Source organism: Poecilia reticulata, chromosome 23 (genome assembly GCF_904066995.2).
Source record: "Poecilia reticulata chromosome 23, P_reticulata-male-v2, whole genome shotgun sequence".
NCBI lineage: Eukaryota > Metazoa > Chordata > Actinopteri > Cyprinodontiformes > Poeciliidae > Poecilia > Poecilia reticulata.
Genome location: NC_088852.1, coordinates 19,228,379 through 19,247,278, shown reverse-complemented (window position 1 = coordinate 19,247,278; position 18,900 = coordinate 19,228,379). Strand labels below are relative to the sequence as shown.

General features: G+C 40.0%; 1 protein-coding gene across 18 annotated transcripts in view; it reads right to left on the bottom strand.

Annotated features, from left to right (window-relative positions):
- LOC103459572 (pleckstrin homology domain-containing family A member 5) overlaps positions 1-18,900 on the bottom strand; it is a 182,558-nt gene that overhangs the window by 22,402 nt on the left and 141,256 nt on the right. For 15 of the 18 annotated variants that reach the window (XM_081603665.1, XM_081603666.1, XM_081603667.1 and 12 more), the window contains 9 exons: positions 18,687-18,839; positions 16,499-16,600; positions 16,289-16,397; positions 15,712-15,755; positions 13,720-13,911; positions 12,156-12,291; positions 10,133-10,254; positions 8,660-8,851; positions 8,339-8,479 (listed from right to left, as the gene is read on the bottom strand). In XM_081603665.1, coding sequence (XP_081459791.1) covers positions 8,339-8,479; positions 8,660-8,851; positions 10,133-10,254; positions 12,156-12,291; positions 13,720-13,911; positions 15,712-15,755; positions 16,289-16,397; positions 16,499-16,600; positions 18,687-18,839 — 1,191 coding nt within the window. Of the gene's footprint in view, positions 1-8,338; positions 8,480-8,659; positions 8,852-10,132; positions 10,255-12,155; positions 12,292-13,719; positions 13,912-15,711; positions 15,756-16,288; positions 16,398-16,498; positions 16,601-18,686; positions 18,840-18,900 lie in introns of those variants that run through there. The other 3 variants (XM_081603671.1, XR_014085977.1, XR_014085976.1) reach the window with 3 other exon arrangements.

Here is an 18,900-nt window from a genome sequence, read left to right as displayed (position 1 = left end):
AAAAGGGAATATTTGGCAAATATAATTTCCTCAAACAGCCATAACTCACGTGTTTTATTTCACACCATTGACTCTGTCCTTAATATTCCACAGAATGCCTGTTTGGAAGCTTCTCCTGACATGTGTGCTAAGTTTCTGCATTTCTTTATTGAAAAGGTTGGTAGTACCAGGGCTCTTATCACAGCACCTGACTCCGACCCTTCTGTTTCGGTACATTGCTCTGCTGCCTTCAATCAGTTTGAGCCTGTGACTGTCTCACTTTTAGAGGACGTGGTTGGCCACATTAAGCCATCAGGTTCCCCACGTGATCCTGTCCCTCCACAATTTTTTAAAGATATTTTATCTAGCATAGTGCAGCCTGTTCTTGCAATTATAAATAGCAGTCTGTCCTCAGGTGTGGTGCCCTCTAGTTTTAAACATGCAGTAGTGCAGCCACTGCTTAAAAAACCTGGCCTTGATCCTACTGTTCTGGCTAATTATCGGCCTATTTCGAAGCTGCCTTTTCTTTCCAAGGTTTTAGAAAAAATTGTGTACTGTCAGCTGAAACAGTTTTTAGATGACAATGGCATTCTGGAGGTTTTCCAGTCAGGTTTTAAAACTCTTCATAGCACAGAATCTGCTTTAATAAGAGTTTTTAATGACATCCTTCTTGCATGTGATTCTGGTAACCATGTTGTTCTGATTTTACTTGATTTAACTGCTGCCTTTGATACAGTAGACCACAATATTTTAATATCGCGATTACACCACATTGTTGGTATTGATGGCACTGTTCTTAAATGGTTCCAGTCTTACCTAGAGGAGAGAACATTTTCAGTGAAAATTAGTGACTCTGAATCACCTGCTGTTTCAATGACTTATGGTGTCCCGCAGGGCTCAATTCTGGGCCCACTGCTTTTCTCTCTTTATTTATTGCCTCTGGGTTCTATCCTTAGGAAACATGGGATTTCTTTTCATTGTTATGCTGATGATTGTCAGATTTATTTGCCCATGAAGCAGAAGGATGTCCACTCTATCAAACATCTCCTGGCATGTGTTGGTGATATTAAATCTTGGTTGGCCTTGAACTTTTTAAATTGTAATGAAAACAAAACAGAGGTGATTGTGTTTGGACCCAGTGGCTCCTCTGAGTCCTCCTCTGTTGACCTTGGACCTTTGGAGGTATATTTTAAACATGTTATTACGGACCTTGGTTTTAAGGTGGACAGTGATTTTAAATTGGACAGCCAAATCAGAGCCGTGGTTAAGTCCAGCTTTTATCATTTAAGGCGATTGGCATCAGTGAAATCTTTTCTTTCCAGGCAACATTTTGAAACAGTGATCCACGCTTTTATCTCGACTCGACTGGATTACTGTAACGCACTTTATCTGGGAGTCAGTCAGTCGCTGCTCTCACGTCTGCAGCTGGTTCAGAATGCAGCTGCTAGACTTTTGACAGGAACTCGGAAGAGGGAGCATGTGACCCCTGTCCTGGCCTCACTTCACTGGCTGCCTGTATATTTTAGGATTCATTTTAAAATTCTTTTGTTTGTTTTTAAATCACTGCATAATCTTGCCCCGGCTTACCTCTCTGAGCTTCTTCACCCCTACGTACCTTATCGGTCTCTCAGGTCAGCAGATCAGCTGCTCTTGGAGGTACCGAGATCCAGGAGGAAGCTCAGAGGGGACAGGGCTTCTCTGTCATAGGTCCTAAGTTATGGAATGACTTGCCTTTGCAGGTCAGAGAGGCCCCTTCACTGTCCACTTTTAAAGTTCGTCTTAAAACCCATTTATTTTACTTGGCTTTTAACTCCTGCGGGATCTAGTTTTAGAGTGTATGTTTTTGTTTTTAAACTGTAAGAGTTTTTATTTTATTTTTTTTTATTATGTTGTGTTTTAATGTACAGCACTTTGTATCAGCTGTGGTTGTTTTAAAGTGCTTTATAAATAAAGTTGGTATGGTATGGTATGGTTCAGCAATGACGTTCACCTTCGGCACAAAATGTTCTTTAAGGGCAGCAATAGCAGTAGCAAACGTGTCTCCGGTATTCGGCAGGGTGTAGAAAAGCCTTTGGCCCTCTGTACCCAGGGCATGAAGTAGAACCGCGCGCTTTCTGGTATCAGGCCAGCTATCCCCCGATGCAGCTATCACTAACATGTAGTTGTCGAACATTTTTAGCCATATTGGAAACTGTATCGCTGGTTCCCCTGGGCATGGCATGAATGGAGTAGGTAAAGGCACAGAAATAGACATCCTCGTCGCCAATGTTGTGGTGTGCTATGTAGAAATAGTGGAATAAGCAGGCATCCGACTTAGCTCAGCTTCAGTTCTCTCTTTAATTCTCTCTTCTTCTTCTCACATCTCCCATACATAGTCAGAGCTCCCCCTGCTGTCCTTTTCATGCAATAACAAGACATAACAGATGGTATTTCAGCTCCAACATAATCAGTGCAATAATAGCTAATAATAGGTTATGGAAAACGTATTCTGGATAGAAAAAATAAAACTTTTTGTAATAAACTACTTACTGCTTTTTAAATTATAGTTAATATGGTGGTGAATTGTTTTGTTATGGGAGACCTCTGCAGTTTGGAACATAAAGACATGGACAAAGCAACAATTATAATTGATCAAAATTAAGTGTGGCAGTGAATGAAATTTCATAAAACAATTAATTGATCACAGGTGGAATACAACAACTCAAATAGTTACAATATTACTCACTAAGAGATGGATCTGTTGGCCATGATAGAGTTGCATATGGCAACTTTGACAACTTTGGCACTAGGAGAAGTGCCTATAAAGCTGCTGACTGGTGACGTTGGCTCCTCACAGCATGTCAACACGGAGAACCAAAACTCATCTCCACAGCAGAAACCTGCGTGGACCATGGAGCACTGGCACAACGCCTGCTCAAGGAGTGATGCTCAGGCCAGCAACAACAACGGCTGAGCACAGGAAACGGTCTCCACCTGTTGGCGACAGCCTTGGACGAAGGAGCAGCAGCACAGGAACCATCATGCAACCAAGGCCAACAGACTGTCCATCAGGAAGATCATAAAATTACCAATTAATTACATAAGTCTTCATTAATACCCTCTGAACCTTCCTTAACCTTAATTTGGCAATCTTGAAGTTAATTTAATAGATTATCACTTTGAGCATTCCAACGATAGAAATGAATCAAAAATAATTATTGAGAGGAAATTGAATCAATTTCAAAAGTGGGTGTAAATGCGGGGGCTGCACAGTGGCGCAGTTGGTAGAGCTGTTGCCTTGCAGCAAGAAGGTTCTGGGTTCAATTCCCAGCCTGGGGTCTTTCTGCATGGAGTTTGCATGTTCTCCCTGTGCATGCGTGGGTTTTCTCCGGGTACTCCGGTTTCCTCCCACAATCCAAAAACATGACTGTTAGGTTAATTGGTCTGTCTAAAAATTGCCCCTAGGTGTGAGTGTGTATGTATGGTTGTTTGTCCTGTGTGTCTCTGTGTTGCCCTGCGACAGACTGGCGACCTGTCCAGGGTGACCCCGCCTTTCGCCCGGAACGTTAGCTGGAGATGGGCACCAGCAACCCTCCCGACCCCACTGAGGGACAAGGGTGAAAGAAAATGGATGGATGGGTGTAAATGCTATTTTTATTCTAATAATTTTTTCTCCCAATTCTAGTTCCAAGGTTGCTGGTTAACACTTTGTCTAAATTGTTCTAAACTAAACTAACATATTCTGTCAAAATTGAAGGTCATGAGTTCTCCCATTACAAAATAATTTATAACACTATACTCTGCTAAATAGGAGACAGATAGTGTTCCTTTAGGAGTGAAAGGAAAAAGAATGAAGAAACAACTGGATAGTAAAGGAGTCAGATAATTAAAAAAGCTCAAGTGAACCTGACAAGGATGAAGTTCCTATCTTAGAGCCAGGATTACTTTCAAGGGGGGTCAGCAGGCTAAAGGTTAGACCAAAATATATTTAATTCTAGGAACTGTGTCTCAATAGGGTTTTTACATTAAACAGTTGATGTTAGAGAAAAAATCATTGGTAGAAACCAACTAGATCCAGTCTTCAATATGGCAATACTACATAAACATCATACTCAAAACAATGCTAAGAGACACTTAAATCAGAAATTGTTTTGAAAATTCATAAATTTATTTGAACTCTGCAGCAGGTGTTTCATTTGTACCCTTTCAACAGACAGAATGTGCACTTCACTTCATTTTTCTCTCTGTATTTTTATTTGAACTCATGTAGAGAACTTGAAATTTTACTCTAAGGTTAAAATATCAAGGGTTTCTGTTTGATTGGTCATAAATTTGTTTCTTTCACTATGAATAAGTTGTATCTGGCATCAATCTGATTTTGCTATATTTGTCAATTACAAACATTTTGTCAGCATTACATTATGGGAGAAGAAATGTTTCATATTCCGACCAGGACAACAGGTTCAGCCTTAGTATAGCAAAGTAAAGACAGGACCAGGGTTTGATTGCATGCTTTGTCTAATCAAAAGCACTAATTGTTTCTGCTTTTAGATCTGTGTTTCAGAAGCTGTAAATCTGTCCTATTCTAGCTGCCTTCTCCTGATGGAAGACACCTAAATATCTCCAGAACAGGAGGAGTGAAATCTGGAGAGACGGTATGATGAAACACAAAGTGAAATATGGATAATGTTAATTCTTGATTTAGGTCATCAGAACCGCAGGGACCTAGAACAGATCTCTCCTGATGTTTGGTCATTAAAACTCAATATAACAGCTTCTATTGAACCTATGCTATTGGACCAAACAAACATTTGAGTCACTTCTGACACACAGTGTACATTTAATATTATGACAGTTCTTCTTCAGATAGAAGAATTTTTAGTAAATGGGTTGGCTATTAGGTAAGATTACTCTAGTGGAATTAATTTAAAGTTCTCAAGGTAATGTAATTTTAATTCACAAGCACCTTTTCAGCACAAAAGCAAATCCAGAGAGTTTAAGAAGGGTTAACATTTTCTAAGCTGGGGAGGCAAAACATTTCACAGAGGAACGAAATTCAACAAGCTTGCTGAAAGACCTGGTTGAAAATTAAGGAGTAAACTTAAGTTGAGGCTTCTTTTACCTATGGCATAAAATCTACCATGACAACTGAAAGTTAGAGACTATGTAAAAGAGTCAAATGGAGAATAAAACTGCAACAATCTTATTTAATTCCAAATCACGAACCAGTTAAATTTAAATCAATGGGCTTGACATAAGAAATGTATGCAATCTAATAGGAAACAAACTGCTGACAGGTTGAAGTACAACCTTGAAGACAAATTCCTTATATGGCCTTTAATAAATAAATGGACATATTATATTCTAAATGAGTAGCATAGTGTTGAATTGAAGGTGGAATCAGGAGAAGAGATTTTATGACAGTTATGTTATAAGATGTACAGGGAAAAGTTTCATCACATTTGTAAAACTAAATTGAGAACTATCAATAATTGACAGTTGTGGCACTAAAAATAAACTAAATAGTTGATGGATATTGATTTGGACACTTCAATTGATAATTTCCTTTTCCATAGTTGGGTAGTTATGGTCATGGGGGGTATTTTCACAATTTATACCTAGCCATTACATAAGCACTGTGTGGTAGAGATGGCTCATGTGATAATGTGAATAGTTAAGCTTCACAGCGCTGGATTGAACTAAAGGTACCCAGCATATCTGAACAAACTATGCTTCTACATACATACAAACAACTTAAATGTTTCTATATCCTTTGAGAGAAGATGGAGGTCTTCCAGAGGATAAGGGGGTTTCTGATTCTATCGCTGTTTACCTTTGCTTCTTTCCTTGTTCTTTCTCTTGCATGAAAACCCTGATCAATAAATTTAAATAATCCCAAACATAACTCAATCCCATTTAATGTATATTCCCATCAGAACTATGTTTCAGGAACTGCAATCAGGTAGAGCAGATTTCCCAGGAAAATGGCTGAATCTGAGTACTGGCTGAGTGAGTTGAAGCAAGAATATCCTTTGAGTTGAGAATTGATAATTCATGATTGTTACATCCTTCATGAAATGTTCCTTAAGGTTGTGATTGTTACTGTGACGTTGTTTTGAAAGTTATTTTACTGATGTGTTTATTTTTGTTATTTTGCGTCTCGATGGAGTCGTGGTTCCTGGACAACTATGGGACTGTGAACAAGCAGACTGTGATAAGTGGGGGAACTGACACCGTTAGGTTGCAAAGGTGATGTCATTATTATGCATCTAGATGGATAATTTGATTCTGTAGTGACATGATTCGGATCAACCACATTGAATATTGTGTGAACTGTTTTCTTTTTATCAAATTCCTATATTGTATTGTCACAGGTTGTTCAATTCTGATTTATGATGATCTTTCGCTGAGTGATGGTGGGGAGGAATGTTGAGGTGGTAATAATATGACATGGACAATATGTTAAATGTATATGGAAGGTCCTCATGCACAGGTCACATGTGAATTATTAATAGGACTTTAGAATCCAATAAGGAGCATCAAGGATTTCTCCATACAAGCAATGAAGACATTTAATTGGAACATATTGTACTATAAGATACTGCTCAGTTTTCCTGTCTTCTCAGGGCAACCAGAGTGACTGGCGGTTCAGGGACCCTATGTGTGTTGGACTCAGAGACTCATGGACATGGGAATTTGTTGGAGCCCTGAACCGGGACAGTTAGAAGGCAGAGTAATAAAATCAAGGAAACATCAAACCGGAACAACAATTTGCATCTGCGACCGAGGACAGGAACTGTACTACACAACGCTGCACCACATCGCTGCTGAGAAGTCAAGCCTTACTACTACTTGGTTCAAACCAAGCCGATTGTCCTATGATGGTGTTTGAGCAGAAATCATTGTGGGTACCATGGTCATTGATTTCACTGGTGCCTGAGGGTGGTTGCCTAGAGGGCCATAGGATAATTTTTTCCCTCGGATGAAAGGATTGTCATAGAGGGTTTTTCGATCCTATATCAATGAAACCTATGACCATGGGAGAGCAATGCCATACGAATTAACTAGAAAATAAGTGTACTTATTTTAGGGGGGAATGTTGAGGAATATAATTATGTTAATAGTTAAAGGTTGTGTTAATTCACATTAAGATATGTTTTACTGAAAAGGAATGTGTTATGTTGTGCTGGTTCAACACCAAATAAGGAGTTGTACGAGACATTCCAGGCAGGCAAGGGACTCAGCCAGAGTCTCTGTTTGGACAGATAAGAACTAACAATCTGACTAATGGTCCTCTGAGGGAGCAGATTTAACTTCCACGAGGTCGGCCCAGAATTCTCGGAACTTCCAACACACACTCAATGTAAAACAGAGCCAGAAGCAAGATTCAGAACGCCATTGGTCAGACGGTTTCCAATACACAACAGCAGACTGAAAGCGGTATAAATGCTCGAAGCCAGAAGCAAAAGACAAGACATTTTGGATTCTGAGACGATGAAAATGAGATGAAGAAAATGTAATATGTGATTCCGCAGATGTGCATTAAATGTCTTCCTGGATGTCAGTGAGCCGGAGAGAATGGAGTTTTGTGTATCGTCTCTTAATTCATGAGTTTAGCACCTTTGAATTCCTCCATAATTTCTCCTCCAGAGGTGGACAAGAAGAAGTTGTGGTGATGTGTGTTCACAACTCCTGTGCAGCTTAAAACTGTGCCGATTTAAATGCAGTTGTTTAATTTCCTTGTTCATATGTAGTTATTGGGGCCACTGACAGTAGTTTTTGTCATTGCAGAGACAAAAATTAAATGTGTTCATCTACTTTATGAGATCTAAATTTTCTGTACAACTTGTTGAATATTAATTCAATTGCATAAAAATAAAAAATTAAAGGCCACAGAATATTATTAACCCTAAGCTAATAATAGTGCACATGCACTGACTTCCATGTGCATTTTTAAGAGTTTTTGTGTGTGTGTGATTTTGGGAACTGAAAGGCTGGCAGGATACCCCATCGCTTCCCCGTCGTCCAACTGTGCCAGCCGTCATTCTCCATCTCAACCCTGTGCTAAGATTGCAGGAGGTTTAAAAATGTATGGGTAAAAGTAGAATATGTTGCTTATATACACAACCTCCGGTATTGCTTATATCACTGAGTCAATATCAGTGATATAACCAATGATATTGACTCATTGCTTATATCACAATGAGTCAATATCGGTATTGGCCAATACTCAAAACTGCAATATCGATATCACATCGGAAAAAATAAACAAAACTACTTGTATCGGGACACCCCTTGTTGAAATTGACTCCTTGGAAATATCTCCATCATTTGAAATGTGCCATTTAACTTGGAGCACAACATGGAAGTGGAGACGAACCTGTGGTGAGATCGGTGGCCCCTCTACCGTGTTAGCTCCTGGTGTTGCTTCAGTCTGTTCCTGCTGAACAACCTTTAGTTGCAGCAATGCTGTTTCAAGTTCCACAGAGTTCAGACAGGCCACTTCTGTCTGCGCCCGATGCTGAATACACACATAGACAGCCACACAAACACAGATACTATGAATGGCTACAAATATCCTGTGGTATATTCAGTTGACTTAACTTTCAGATACAACATAGTTGTCAAGTTTTGATGAAAAGATAAACATGAATACAAAGGCATTCTGCAGCTAAATCCCTGTATTTGTATGCAGAATCACCTGTAAGTGGAGGAGGGGGTTGTCTTTGTTGAAAGAAGATGAGCGTGACAGTGTTTCTCTTCTCTTCTCTCGGAGTGAAGATGCCTCCTGGTTTCTCCTCATCCTCTCCAGCTGCTCCTCAACACTCATCCTTGTTCTGATGAAATCTCGCTCCCCAAATCCCATCTGATCCACTGCACTCCTTGGACGATCCTGAAGAAGACTAGACTCAGTATTGTGCTTTAATGCTCTGGTAACCTGTGTGAAAAACACTGCATGTGGACTAGAGTGAACCTCTAAGGAATAGTAGTTTCAGTGAAATGGATCTTGAACACATGGAAGGAAATTTTTAATGTATATGGAAATTTAAATGTAAATGTAACTTCTGAACTTTGAATATATTGAATGAAAGTCTGACTATGTGTTGGGCTTCCAGCCATGAAGGGTTGAACTACAGAAGGCTGGTATAAGAACTACAGTTTCAACAGGAAGAGGAGGAGTTTTGCTGCAAGACAGTGACATCATCTTAACAAGAGCCAGCTCTTGACAGAGAAGCTCATGGAGGCTAATGGCCGCTCTCACATCAAGTGTATTTCACTTGACAGTGAAAGACACTATCAAGTGAACTTTTATCACAAAAGTTTAAGTACTTTTGTGATAAAAACTGCTGCATGGCATTTGGCTTTAGCTTTCAACGGTAGCAACCACCTGTTAGCTTCTGGAGAGAAATATTGAGGGGACAAATAAGGATCCTTTGGAAGTTTTGTTCTTCTTTTGTCATGTTGAACGTAATGAAGACTCACCTCACAATTTTTTTAAATTACGGCCAACAGTCATACAGTGTGGCACTGTCTAAGTTTACACCAGTCAAAAGCAATATAATAATAATAAACAACAAAGTCTATCTGTTGTTTACGATGGTTTTTATGACGAAAACCATCATAAAAAAAAATAATAAAGTGACCGCCATCGAGTGAAAAATATAATAGATATACAATTTTTGAAATAATTTAGTTTTTTTTGTTTAGTTAATAGGAATATTACAACATAATTAGGTTAACATGTTCAACTAATCATGGCTTCCTTTTAAGGGGAGCTTTTCTTCTTCACTGTCACTCATGAGCATTCATGAGGTAAGGTTGCAATGATGCAATGTCACAATAGTCCACTGCTGCTACATGTCTGTCCAGGAAGAATGAGTATTGCAAGTCAGTATGTGCATTCTGCCAAGTTCCCTTAGAAAGAAAACTTTTTTTATCTAATTTAAATGGTAAACTGATCTTGAGACCTTGAGATCAATTTGTTATCAAATAAATAAATTTATTTGAATCTGTGAAAACCCTGCATAAGTTACTCTCTAATTTGGTGAGTCACTCTTCTGACACACACTGCTGAAGGGACGATAGGTCTGCCACCAGTGAAATAGTATGGCTTCTTTTCATGTTTCAGCATTTGGTGTCTGTTGATGCAGAATAAATTGATGTTGACACTTACAAATCTGGATTCGGGTTTTTTGGTTTTCCTCAGGGTGACGTAGGAGGCGATAGTGGAAGACTCAGGGGGGCTCATGGGAGATTTAGTCCTTGGAGCAACAATGCCCACTGGGTAGGGGGGCACTGTAAAGGAAAAAAAAAACACGTCACTTACCCTTTAGCAAGCAAAAAGCAGTGAAGCTGTTTCATGTTGTGGCAAAACACTGAACTATGCTACAAAGACCAGATAAAGAGATGGACAAGAAAAGAGACATGAAAAAGGGGAAGTATTATGTAAAATCAACTTATTTCTAGCTTTACACAATGTTATGTTATTCCCTTAACAACATATCCGGAGTGCTTTAATCCTTTCATGTGCTGTGGCAACCTAGCCTAGCCGTCTTCCTGTGCTCGAAAAATGTTGTCACTTCCAGCACAGTCTGGGCTTTCTCCCCTTGACTTTGAATATTTTTATTTTCTTATAAAAATATGCAGTATTTTTACAACAACTGAAGGTAAAAGTTTCTTGATAGTGCTATAAATTACACTATCTGGATAGAAAACAAATAATATTGCCCGTTTAAGGAAATCACCGGAATAAGTACCATCAATTCCAAGTGCTCATTTAGTGAATGTGCATTAAATGTTTATAAATCAAATACAGATTACATAAAGAATACTGCTGCATAAAATAACTAACTATACTCCTTAGTTTAAATTGGCACATACTCAGACGAATTACTATTCCTCATGTCTTTGTCATATTTATTCATGCTATATTCACTGTACTGTAAGCTGTAGTATGCAACTTTTATACATTTTCCTTACATATTTGGTAAAACTGTCACTATGGTGTGAGAATGGAATGAGACAGGTAATCCCAGCACTGATTCAAAGTAACGAATCAGAGCCAGGAGGAGGGCTTTGTGCATCATGGCACTTGCTTTATCAAGCTCACTGGACTCCAAAGCACTTCACACTACATTCACCCACTCACACACACACATTCACACGCTGATAGCCACAGCTGCTCTGGACCATGCCGGCAATACCATGGTCTGGCAATACCGGACTTTCTGACCACCACCATCAGGCAAAGTGGGAGAAGTGTCTTGCCCAAGCACACAATGACAGAGAACAAAAGAGGAACCCACTTCTTCCAGAAGTGCATTTGTGAGGTCACATACTGATGTTGAACGAGAAGGTCTGGCTCTCAGTTTCTGCTCTAATTGATCCCAAAGGTGTTATATTGGGTTGAGGTCAGGACTCTGTGCAGGCCAGTCAAGTTCATCCACACCAGACTCTTCCATCCATGTCTTTATGGACCTTGCTTTGTGCTCTGGTACACAACTCATATTGGAAAAGGAAGGACCCAGCTATAAACTGTTACCACAAAATTGGGAGCATGGAATTGCCAAAATGTCTAGGTTTGCTGAAGCATGCAAAGCTCCTTTCACTGGAACTAAGGGGCCAAGCCCAGCTCCTGAAAACCAACCCCACACCAAACTTTATACTTCACACTATGTGCTTCAGGATCCGATGACCCCGTTTCATCAGTTTACGTGTCCTACCATTTCTTGGCTGAGTTGCTGTTGTTCCCAAACACTTCCATCTTCTTACAATACAACTGATAGTTGACTGTGAAATATTTAGAAGTGAGGAAATTTCATAACTTCACTGAGCTCCTGAGAACAACTCGTTCTTTCACAAATGTTTGTAAAACAGTATGCATGCTGAGATGTTTAATTTTATACACATGTGGCCATAGAAGTGATTGGAACCCCTAATTTGGATCATTTGACTGGATGAGCAAATACTTTTGGCAATATATAGTGTACATTCTTTAATGTTATAGGGAAATGGTGATGGGACCACCTGCATCCTGGGTATACTGCGTTCTTGGCATAACAGCCTATTTCTCCAAAATTTACTATTTAAATCAGTTTATTTGATGCATCACATTTTCTCACAATATCACAAGAAGAAACCTCAGTGTAAAGATCATTATCCTGCTGTCGGTCAGTAAACACAAAGTCTGAATGTACCTTTGGATGGTGGGGTGGCTTTACTTTCAGTAGACATCTCATTCTTGTCCTTATCATCACTGTTGGCCTCGTCTCCTTCCTCCTTCACAGTTGTGAGTTCAGGCTCGCTCTTATACAGCCGGTAGTCTGGAGCTTGCTATGAGAGCAAGGTTAAGTGATCCATGGTTAGAATGCACAGTCAGTAGAGCTTTGAGAAAAATATTCATACCCCGCTGAGGTTTTTAGCATTTTCTCAATTTTCAGATCCAGAGTAAGTGGTAAGCGGCCTGTACCATTTACAAAGTCCATAGGACCCCAAAATACTTGACACTGCATTCAGTCATTCACACACACATTCCCATTCTGATGGTGGTAAACCCCTGGTTGCTCCTATGCACTAGTGCCACCAAGCCCTGTGAGCCCCACCAGGTGGGGATCTTGCCCAAAGAAGCAGAGAGGGAGAACTGGAAACCCTCCGATTGTGGGGCAAACACCTACAACTGTCACCACAATCTTCCCTAGTGTACAATGGATTTCTGTTCCTGACCGAATACACATTAAACACTATGCGCTGAGGTTCTAAGGGTGACTAGCTTACCTCCGCTTGGAGGTTCCCACATGTTACCAGTCAGTTTTGGATAAATTGTATTTTCTGAATGAAGAAGAGACAGAAGTCCCTTTGCTGATGTCATGGTGTCCTGGCTCTAGTCTTCAGGTTTTCTTTTTACACATCAGGTCATCTCACACATAGAGTGACCAGTCTACCAGTCACCAGAACCTTGTTATTCACCTGGATGGAAGGTTTATACATCCATTACAAATCCATTTAAACAATAATTATATGCGTCCATGGATTTCAGGTCGTGAAGCTCCTCCATGGAGTATGCATTCTTCATGTTTCCTAAGTAGTGAACTATGTTATAGAAGGAGATCAGAGGCAGCTTGTCCACATCATCTGACATGTTTTCATTGTTTATTTCATGTAGCTTAATCCTGACAGCAGTGATTTTGTCCATCCTCTCTCCATGTCACACCACACCTCAAACTTTATTGAATGAAATTTAATTCAAAGAAACTGAAACTTTTAAGAATCACTTGCACTTCACAACGAAGCTCCGAGTTGTGTTTGATAAAATATGGAAAAGTTTAGGGGTATGAATATTTTTGCAAAATGATATACACACTCTCCTGTACAAAGGTCATAGAGCAAAAAGCCGCACTAATTAAAGAGTCTGATACATCACTATTGTGGCTGTAAAATAGCTCAGAAGGTTAACTGGAGGACAACATGATGTTTTAAAGTCCAAAGCTAAAGTGAAGGAAAACACAACAGGAAAAATCTGATTACAATGATGAAACGCAGGATGAACCATGATGGGGTGAATATCATGATGCGGCCTGGTGTAGAAACAGGGCTGATGGAAGTGGGTAAGTTACTTGGAGGAGCTTCTCATTCTGTAAATATTTGATGGCGAGGCTGAAAATGCTTGAGGTCAGATGAAGTGGCATCCTCCGTCATTGATGACGGAGGATGAAGGGACGGTGGAGGTTGGAGTGGAGCATGGAGACTTTAAACAGGTCTTACGCTGTGTGCTCCATTCCTGGAGCTGGCCTTGCGCTCCTCAGGGCGGTGAGCGTGGAGGGGTCGGCTGCCAGGTTGTGAGGGGTGGGGGCATGTGTGAGGGATGCACTCTGAGTCATAGCACTGAGGGAGGGGTGGGCGAGTGGGCACCCTGGTGCCCTCTTTAAGTGGGCTGGGTGGCAGCAGCGCCACTGCCTGTTGACAGTTAAACAGCACAGCTCAGAACCAGGACAGGACCACACTCACACCGTCACACTGAAGCCAAGCTTACTGGTGAAGACAGTATAAGCTCAGTGGCGTGCTCACACCGCAAACATTATGCACAAGCTGGAACAAAGATGCATGTTACATGTCCAAACTGCTGTCTCTAGGCTACAAAAACAAGTCTACCCAACATGCAGCAGGGACACGTTGGCTACAGGAGACACACCAGACTGACAACTCTACACTAAACTGGCTGTGCTGGAATTTGAACTTTAAACTGTTGGACTGCTTCCCGAGTCATCTTTTGTTGTGAAGTACAAAGCTGCATTTAAAAAAATTAAGTACAATGAAGAAGGTCATGTGTTTCATGAATTCAACTCAAGAAGTGAAACTCAAATATTACTTGTATTCATTCCACACAGAGTGATATCAATCAGTTTCTCATGATTTTTGCCTCACAGTTAAGGAAAACTCAAATATTTGTTCATAAACAAATTTTTGATTACTAATGATCAAAACATTTTCACGATTTCTAATCATCAGAGCAATACAAGATTTTAATTCAGAAATGTTATATTGCAGTTATGTTACACCCACATAATCATGAGAAAGAATGCTGACTTTACAGTTGTCAAGCAACTGGGTCAAGTTTTCAGGGTGCTTGACAACTGTCACAGAATCCAAACCACAATGATCATTTCCTTTTCCAACATGTTTTGGTCAAACATACCAATACCTGCTTTAATAACCATGGTAAAACTAGCAAACTGGCCTGACATAAACCCCACTGAGAATCTGAGAGACACCAGTTGACAAAAAGTCTGCTATTATGGAAAATGACGTGTACTTGTATAGCGCTTTATCAAGTCAGAGCACTTTACACATGAAGTCCGTCACCCATTCGTATACTGACAGTGTCAGTTACACTGTAGCGACAGCTGCAAGGCGGCCATGCACTGGTACCACCAGGCCCTCAGGCATGGTGGGTGAAGGGTCATCTTCAAGGACACAACAATAGAAATATGTGGACCGGGGCTTTGAACTGGCAATCCACTGGTTACAGGACGAACTCCTGCCTCCTGGACATCCGGAACACCTCAGCAGAAACACAGACTGATCTCCATACTCCTCAAAAGGAGCCTAAACCAAGTACTGCTAGCAGATACTGAACAGTACATGGGCATATTGTTTCAGTACTTAAGATATGTGTGTAGTTGAATCCATCAAATAGAAGTTTAACTTTCTGAATTGAATCACTGGAATAAGTATTTCTGATTATATTTTAATTCACTAAGGTACCTTGAACTGACTTAAAATTAATTTTACTAATATATCAGAAATAATTAAATCTTGCCTTTTAATGATGAAAAAATGTTCAAAAGGGCAGTGTTTCCCAACCTGGTCCCTCATAGCACACTGCCCTGCATCTTCTAGAGGTTTCCCTGCTTTAATACACCTGATTCAGATGATTGCAGTTCAGCAAACACTTGGCAACTGAAACCACCTGGTCTGAAGCAAGGAAACACCTAAAACATGCAGGGCAGTTTGCCTTGAGGCACAGGAATACTACAATATACTGTAGTATAAACAGATGTCACTCAAATGTTACATCAACACCAAGCCAAGAGATTTTGGGGATGAAAGCAGTAAAAACTCAGATAAATACTGGATAAATGCTGCTGCGGCCTAAATGAGCAAATAATATTTGGTCTAACCAACCTTGGAGAGTATTTTATTAAAACCAAAGGTTATGATTTAAATTATGTGATAGATGTCATGTATGGGCTTTACCTCATTTTTCTGCTGACTGGAAAGAGGTGTTGAACCAGGGAAACCTGCAAAATATAGCAAAAAGAGTAGAAATATTTGGAGGAACCACTAAATCAGACCAACATCTCCAAAACCAACTAAACGCAGCCAGGAACATGGCTGCCTGAGCACAAGAAACCAACTGCCTGTTTGGATTAACAGGAACAAACATTTTAGAGTAAAATCATCTTCAATCCCATTTACTGTAATAAATTAGAAGATGATTGAAAAGTCCATTTATTTTAGAAACTTTATCACTAAGTGAATCTAGTTATATAGATTAATTCCACACAGATGAATGTTTGAAAGCTTTTATTTCCATTAAAATTTTTGAAAACTTGACATTTAAATTATGAATTTTACACCATACCAGCAAAAAGCTATTTTTGAAAACAGAAATGTGGGCTTGTCAAATCATGTTTCATACCTATGTTATTTTCATAAGGTATTTTTAATCTGGCAAATAAGACTTATTGAATATGACTGTATTACAGTAGAAAAAGGTTTAGATGCCAAGGTTGCAGAAAGGTTTTAGAAGTGATCTGTTTCATAAACTCACCACACTCTGTTCTCTGCTGAGGTTTAGTTTTAGTCAGAGCCTCCATCACGTCCTGGATCCTCCAAAGCTCCTTCTGGATCTGGATGTGCCGCTGACTTGGAGGTTCTGTCTAAGACATACACACACAAAAGAAACATAGTAACATATGTAACACACACACACATAAAGAGTGTGTGTGTGTGTGTGAGTGGGTCTGGGTATGTCTGCTACCTGTGGGCTGCCCAGGGCCTCCAGCTGCTCCAGCAGGTTGGTCCTGGCCAGAGTAACATCTGCCTCCAGCTGCTCATACTCTGTCCACGATCGCTCCAACTCCTGGGAAGGGAAGGTAATTTTATTTATATAGCACATTTTCAGCAACAAGGCAATTCAAAGTGCTTTACATGAATTAAAAGGAAATACAAACAAAATTACAAGCCAAAGGAAAGAAGAAGAAGAAAAAAAAAGCAAAATGACTAATCTAAATCCTTTTCTGGTGTAAAGTGAGTAGTTACAGTTTCTAAAAAGTATTAATATTAAAGTAATTAAGTAGTGACTGTTCCTGTTAAGTATTTCTGGATTCTAAGTTCGTAGTTATTCTAATTCTAATTCTGATTCCATTTCTGGGCTGTATAATATTGATCTAAATAGTGCGTACTCCACAATTTCTGATATTACTAATAAACTAAAATAATCATTTTCTGGGTTAAATAGGGAGTACTCCACTGTTTCTAAAACAAAAAAGAGGAAAGGACACAGTGGGGCAGGTGGCAACATTCAGACAAGCCAAAGGGGCAAAACAAAGATATGAGTGAAGGCGGTGACGTCAAAAGGCCACGAAGGAATGTTACTGAGCGTCCTGGCAGAGTCCGATAAAGGTGTAGTTTATCTAGGAATGTCCTTAGGAGCGTTCAGCTTCGCAGCTGCATGGTTAACAGGAGGTGGTGAGGAGGGAAGAACGTTGTGTTTACATATCTTCAAGGAGATTAGAGATGTGCAGCCCTGGCAAGGCAACATGGGGAAAGCCAATTCATAAACAGAATGTCTTAGGTTGGGAAGATTATAAATTTCAATCTTCCCTAAAGTCTTTCAGTTCCCAATCATCCAAATTAGTTTGGCCGTTCCACTGAACCGAAACTAGCAACTTCTCCTAGATCGATTCCATCCGGTTAGTGAGTTTGAGCCCTCAGCTGGGCTGAGAGTCTCAGCAAGACTTGCATCCAACTTGCGTCTCTGTCCACACCTACAGTCTGAGTGTTCGCTAGTTCGGCCAAGTCCGTCACAAATTTGTCAATAATCCAGGAATCCACAAGCTCCAAACAGTAGAAATCCTGTTATCATGAATAAATCCAGGGTGAATCCCGCCGGGTGTGTCCCTGCAGGACAAGACGGCTCTCCTGTGCCCAGACTTCTCGTTGAAAATTTCATCAATTGCATTGAGGGATCGGTTGACCAGATCCATAATTTGTAGATTCGGAGGATGTGAAAGAAAGGCTCCAAAATATAGAAGAAGAGAAAAGCAGGGCAGGCATGGGCAGGGAGGGAGCAGAGGGAAAAAGCGTCCGACTTCATCGAGAGCAAGAGATAAATGATCAGAGAAAACAACAATGATTCAGAGTGTGTGCACGTGTGTGTCCATATGCTGTGCATGTGAGTCTGCATGCACAGCATTTAGTGATAGGTAGGGGTGTGAATGTGTGTGTTCACAGATTTTCACATTGGTGTCTCTGCCTTTATGCAATTAGAATCTAAGAAATTCCTTTACAAATGTATTCAAAAACATTATAGCTAATGTTATATACATCTGATTTTATATCTAGATAGATAATAATAAGCATGGGCTCCTTTCTTAATAAGAAGTATATATTAAATAAGCACCAGTTCAGCTTACATAGTATGTTCATTGATCTATTTGACACCATTGACTATGTACCACTATTGGGAAAATGTGAACAATATATAGCCTACATATGTCTATATATGTGCATACATGCTGTATAATATTTTAATACATATGTATGTATATGGACAGCAGATATCTTCCATTTTCATTTTTGTCGAATGCTGAGTCTATGACTAAGAAAGGCAAGTATAAGCCTTGGCTTCAGGATATTCCTTTTTTGTTAATTATTGTTTTGTAAAGTAGCATTTTACTTAGCTTCTGTGGTTATTCTTTGGCTACTGGAGGGCAAACTACAATCTTTTTCTCACTTTCTTCTTCCACTTCTTCTATTCGATGTTATTTCAACTGTTAACTTTTTGTTTTCTCTGAATTATTTTCCTCTTCATGGAAGCTGTATCAGGTCTGTTGTTTTGATTGGCCGATTCAAAACAACAGACCTGGAGGAGGAGGGTATCAGCTGAGATAATGCTGTTATCAACATTATCTTACAAAGATAAAGTAATCTGAGTCTGAACTTACTGTGGTGACTCTGGACAACTCCCTGCAGGTGCTGAGCAAGCCGCTCTGCAGAACATCTCTTTGTTGGACCAGACTCTGCATGGCCGCCGAGTTGGAGCCACTCTGCTCACCCAGCTCTTGACTGGCTGACAGCAGCACCGTCTCCAGAGTGTGCTGCCACAAAACAACAGAAACTCCTTACTGCGTACCTGAGACTGCTCTCCATGTGGAAAGG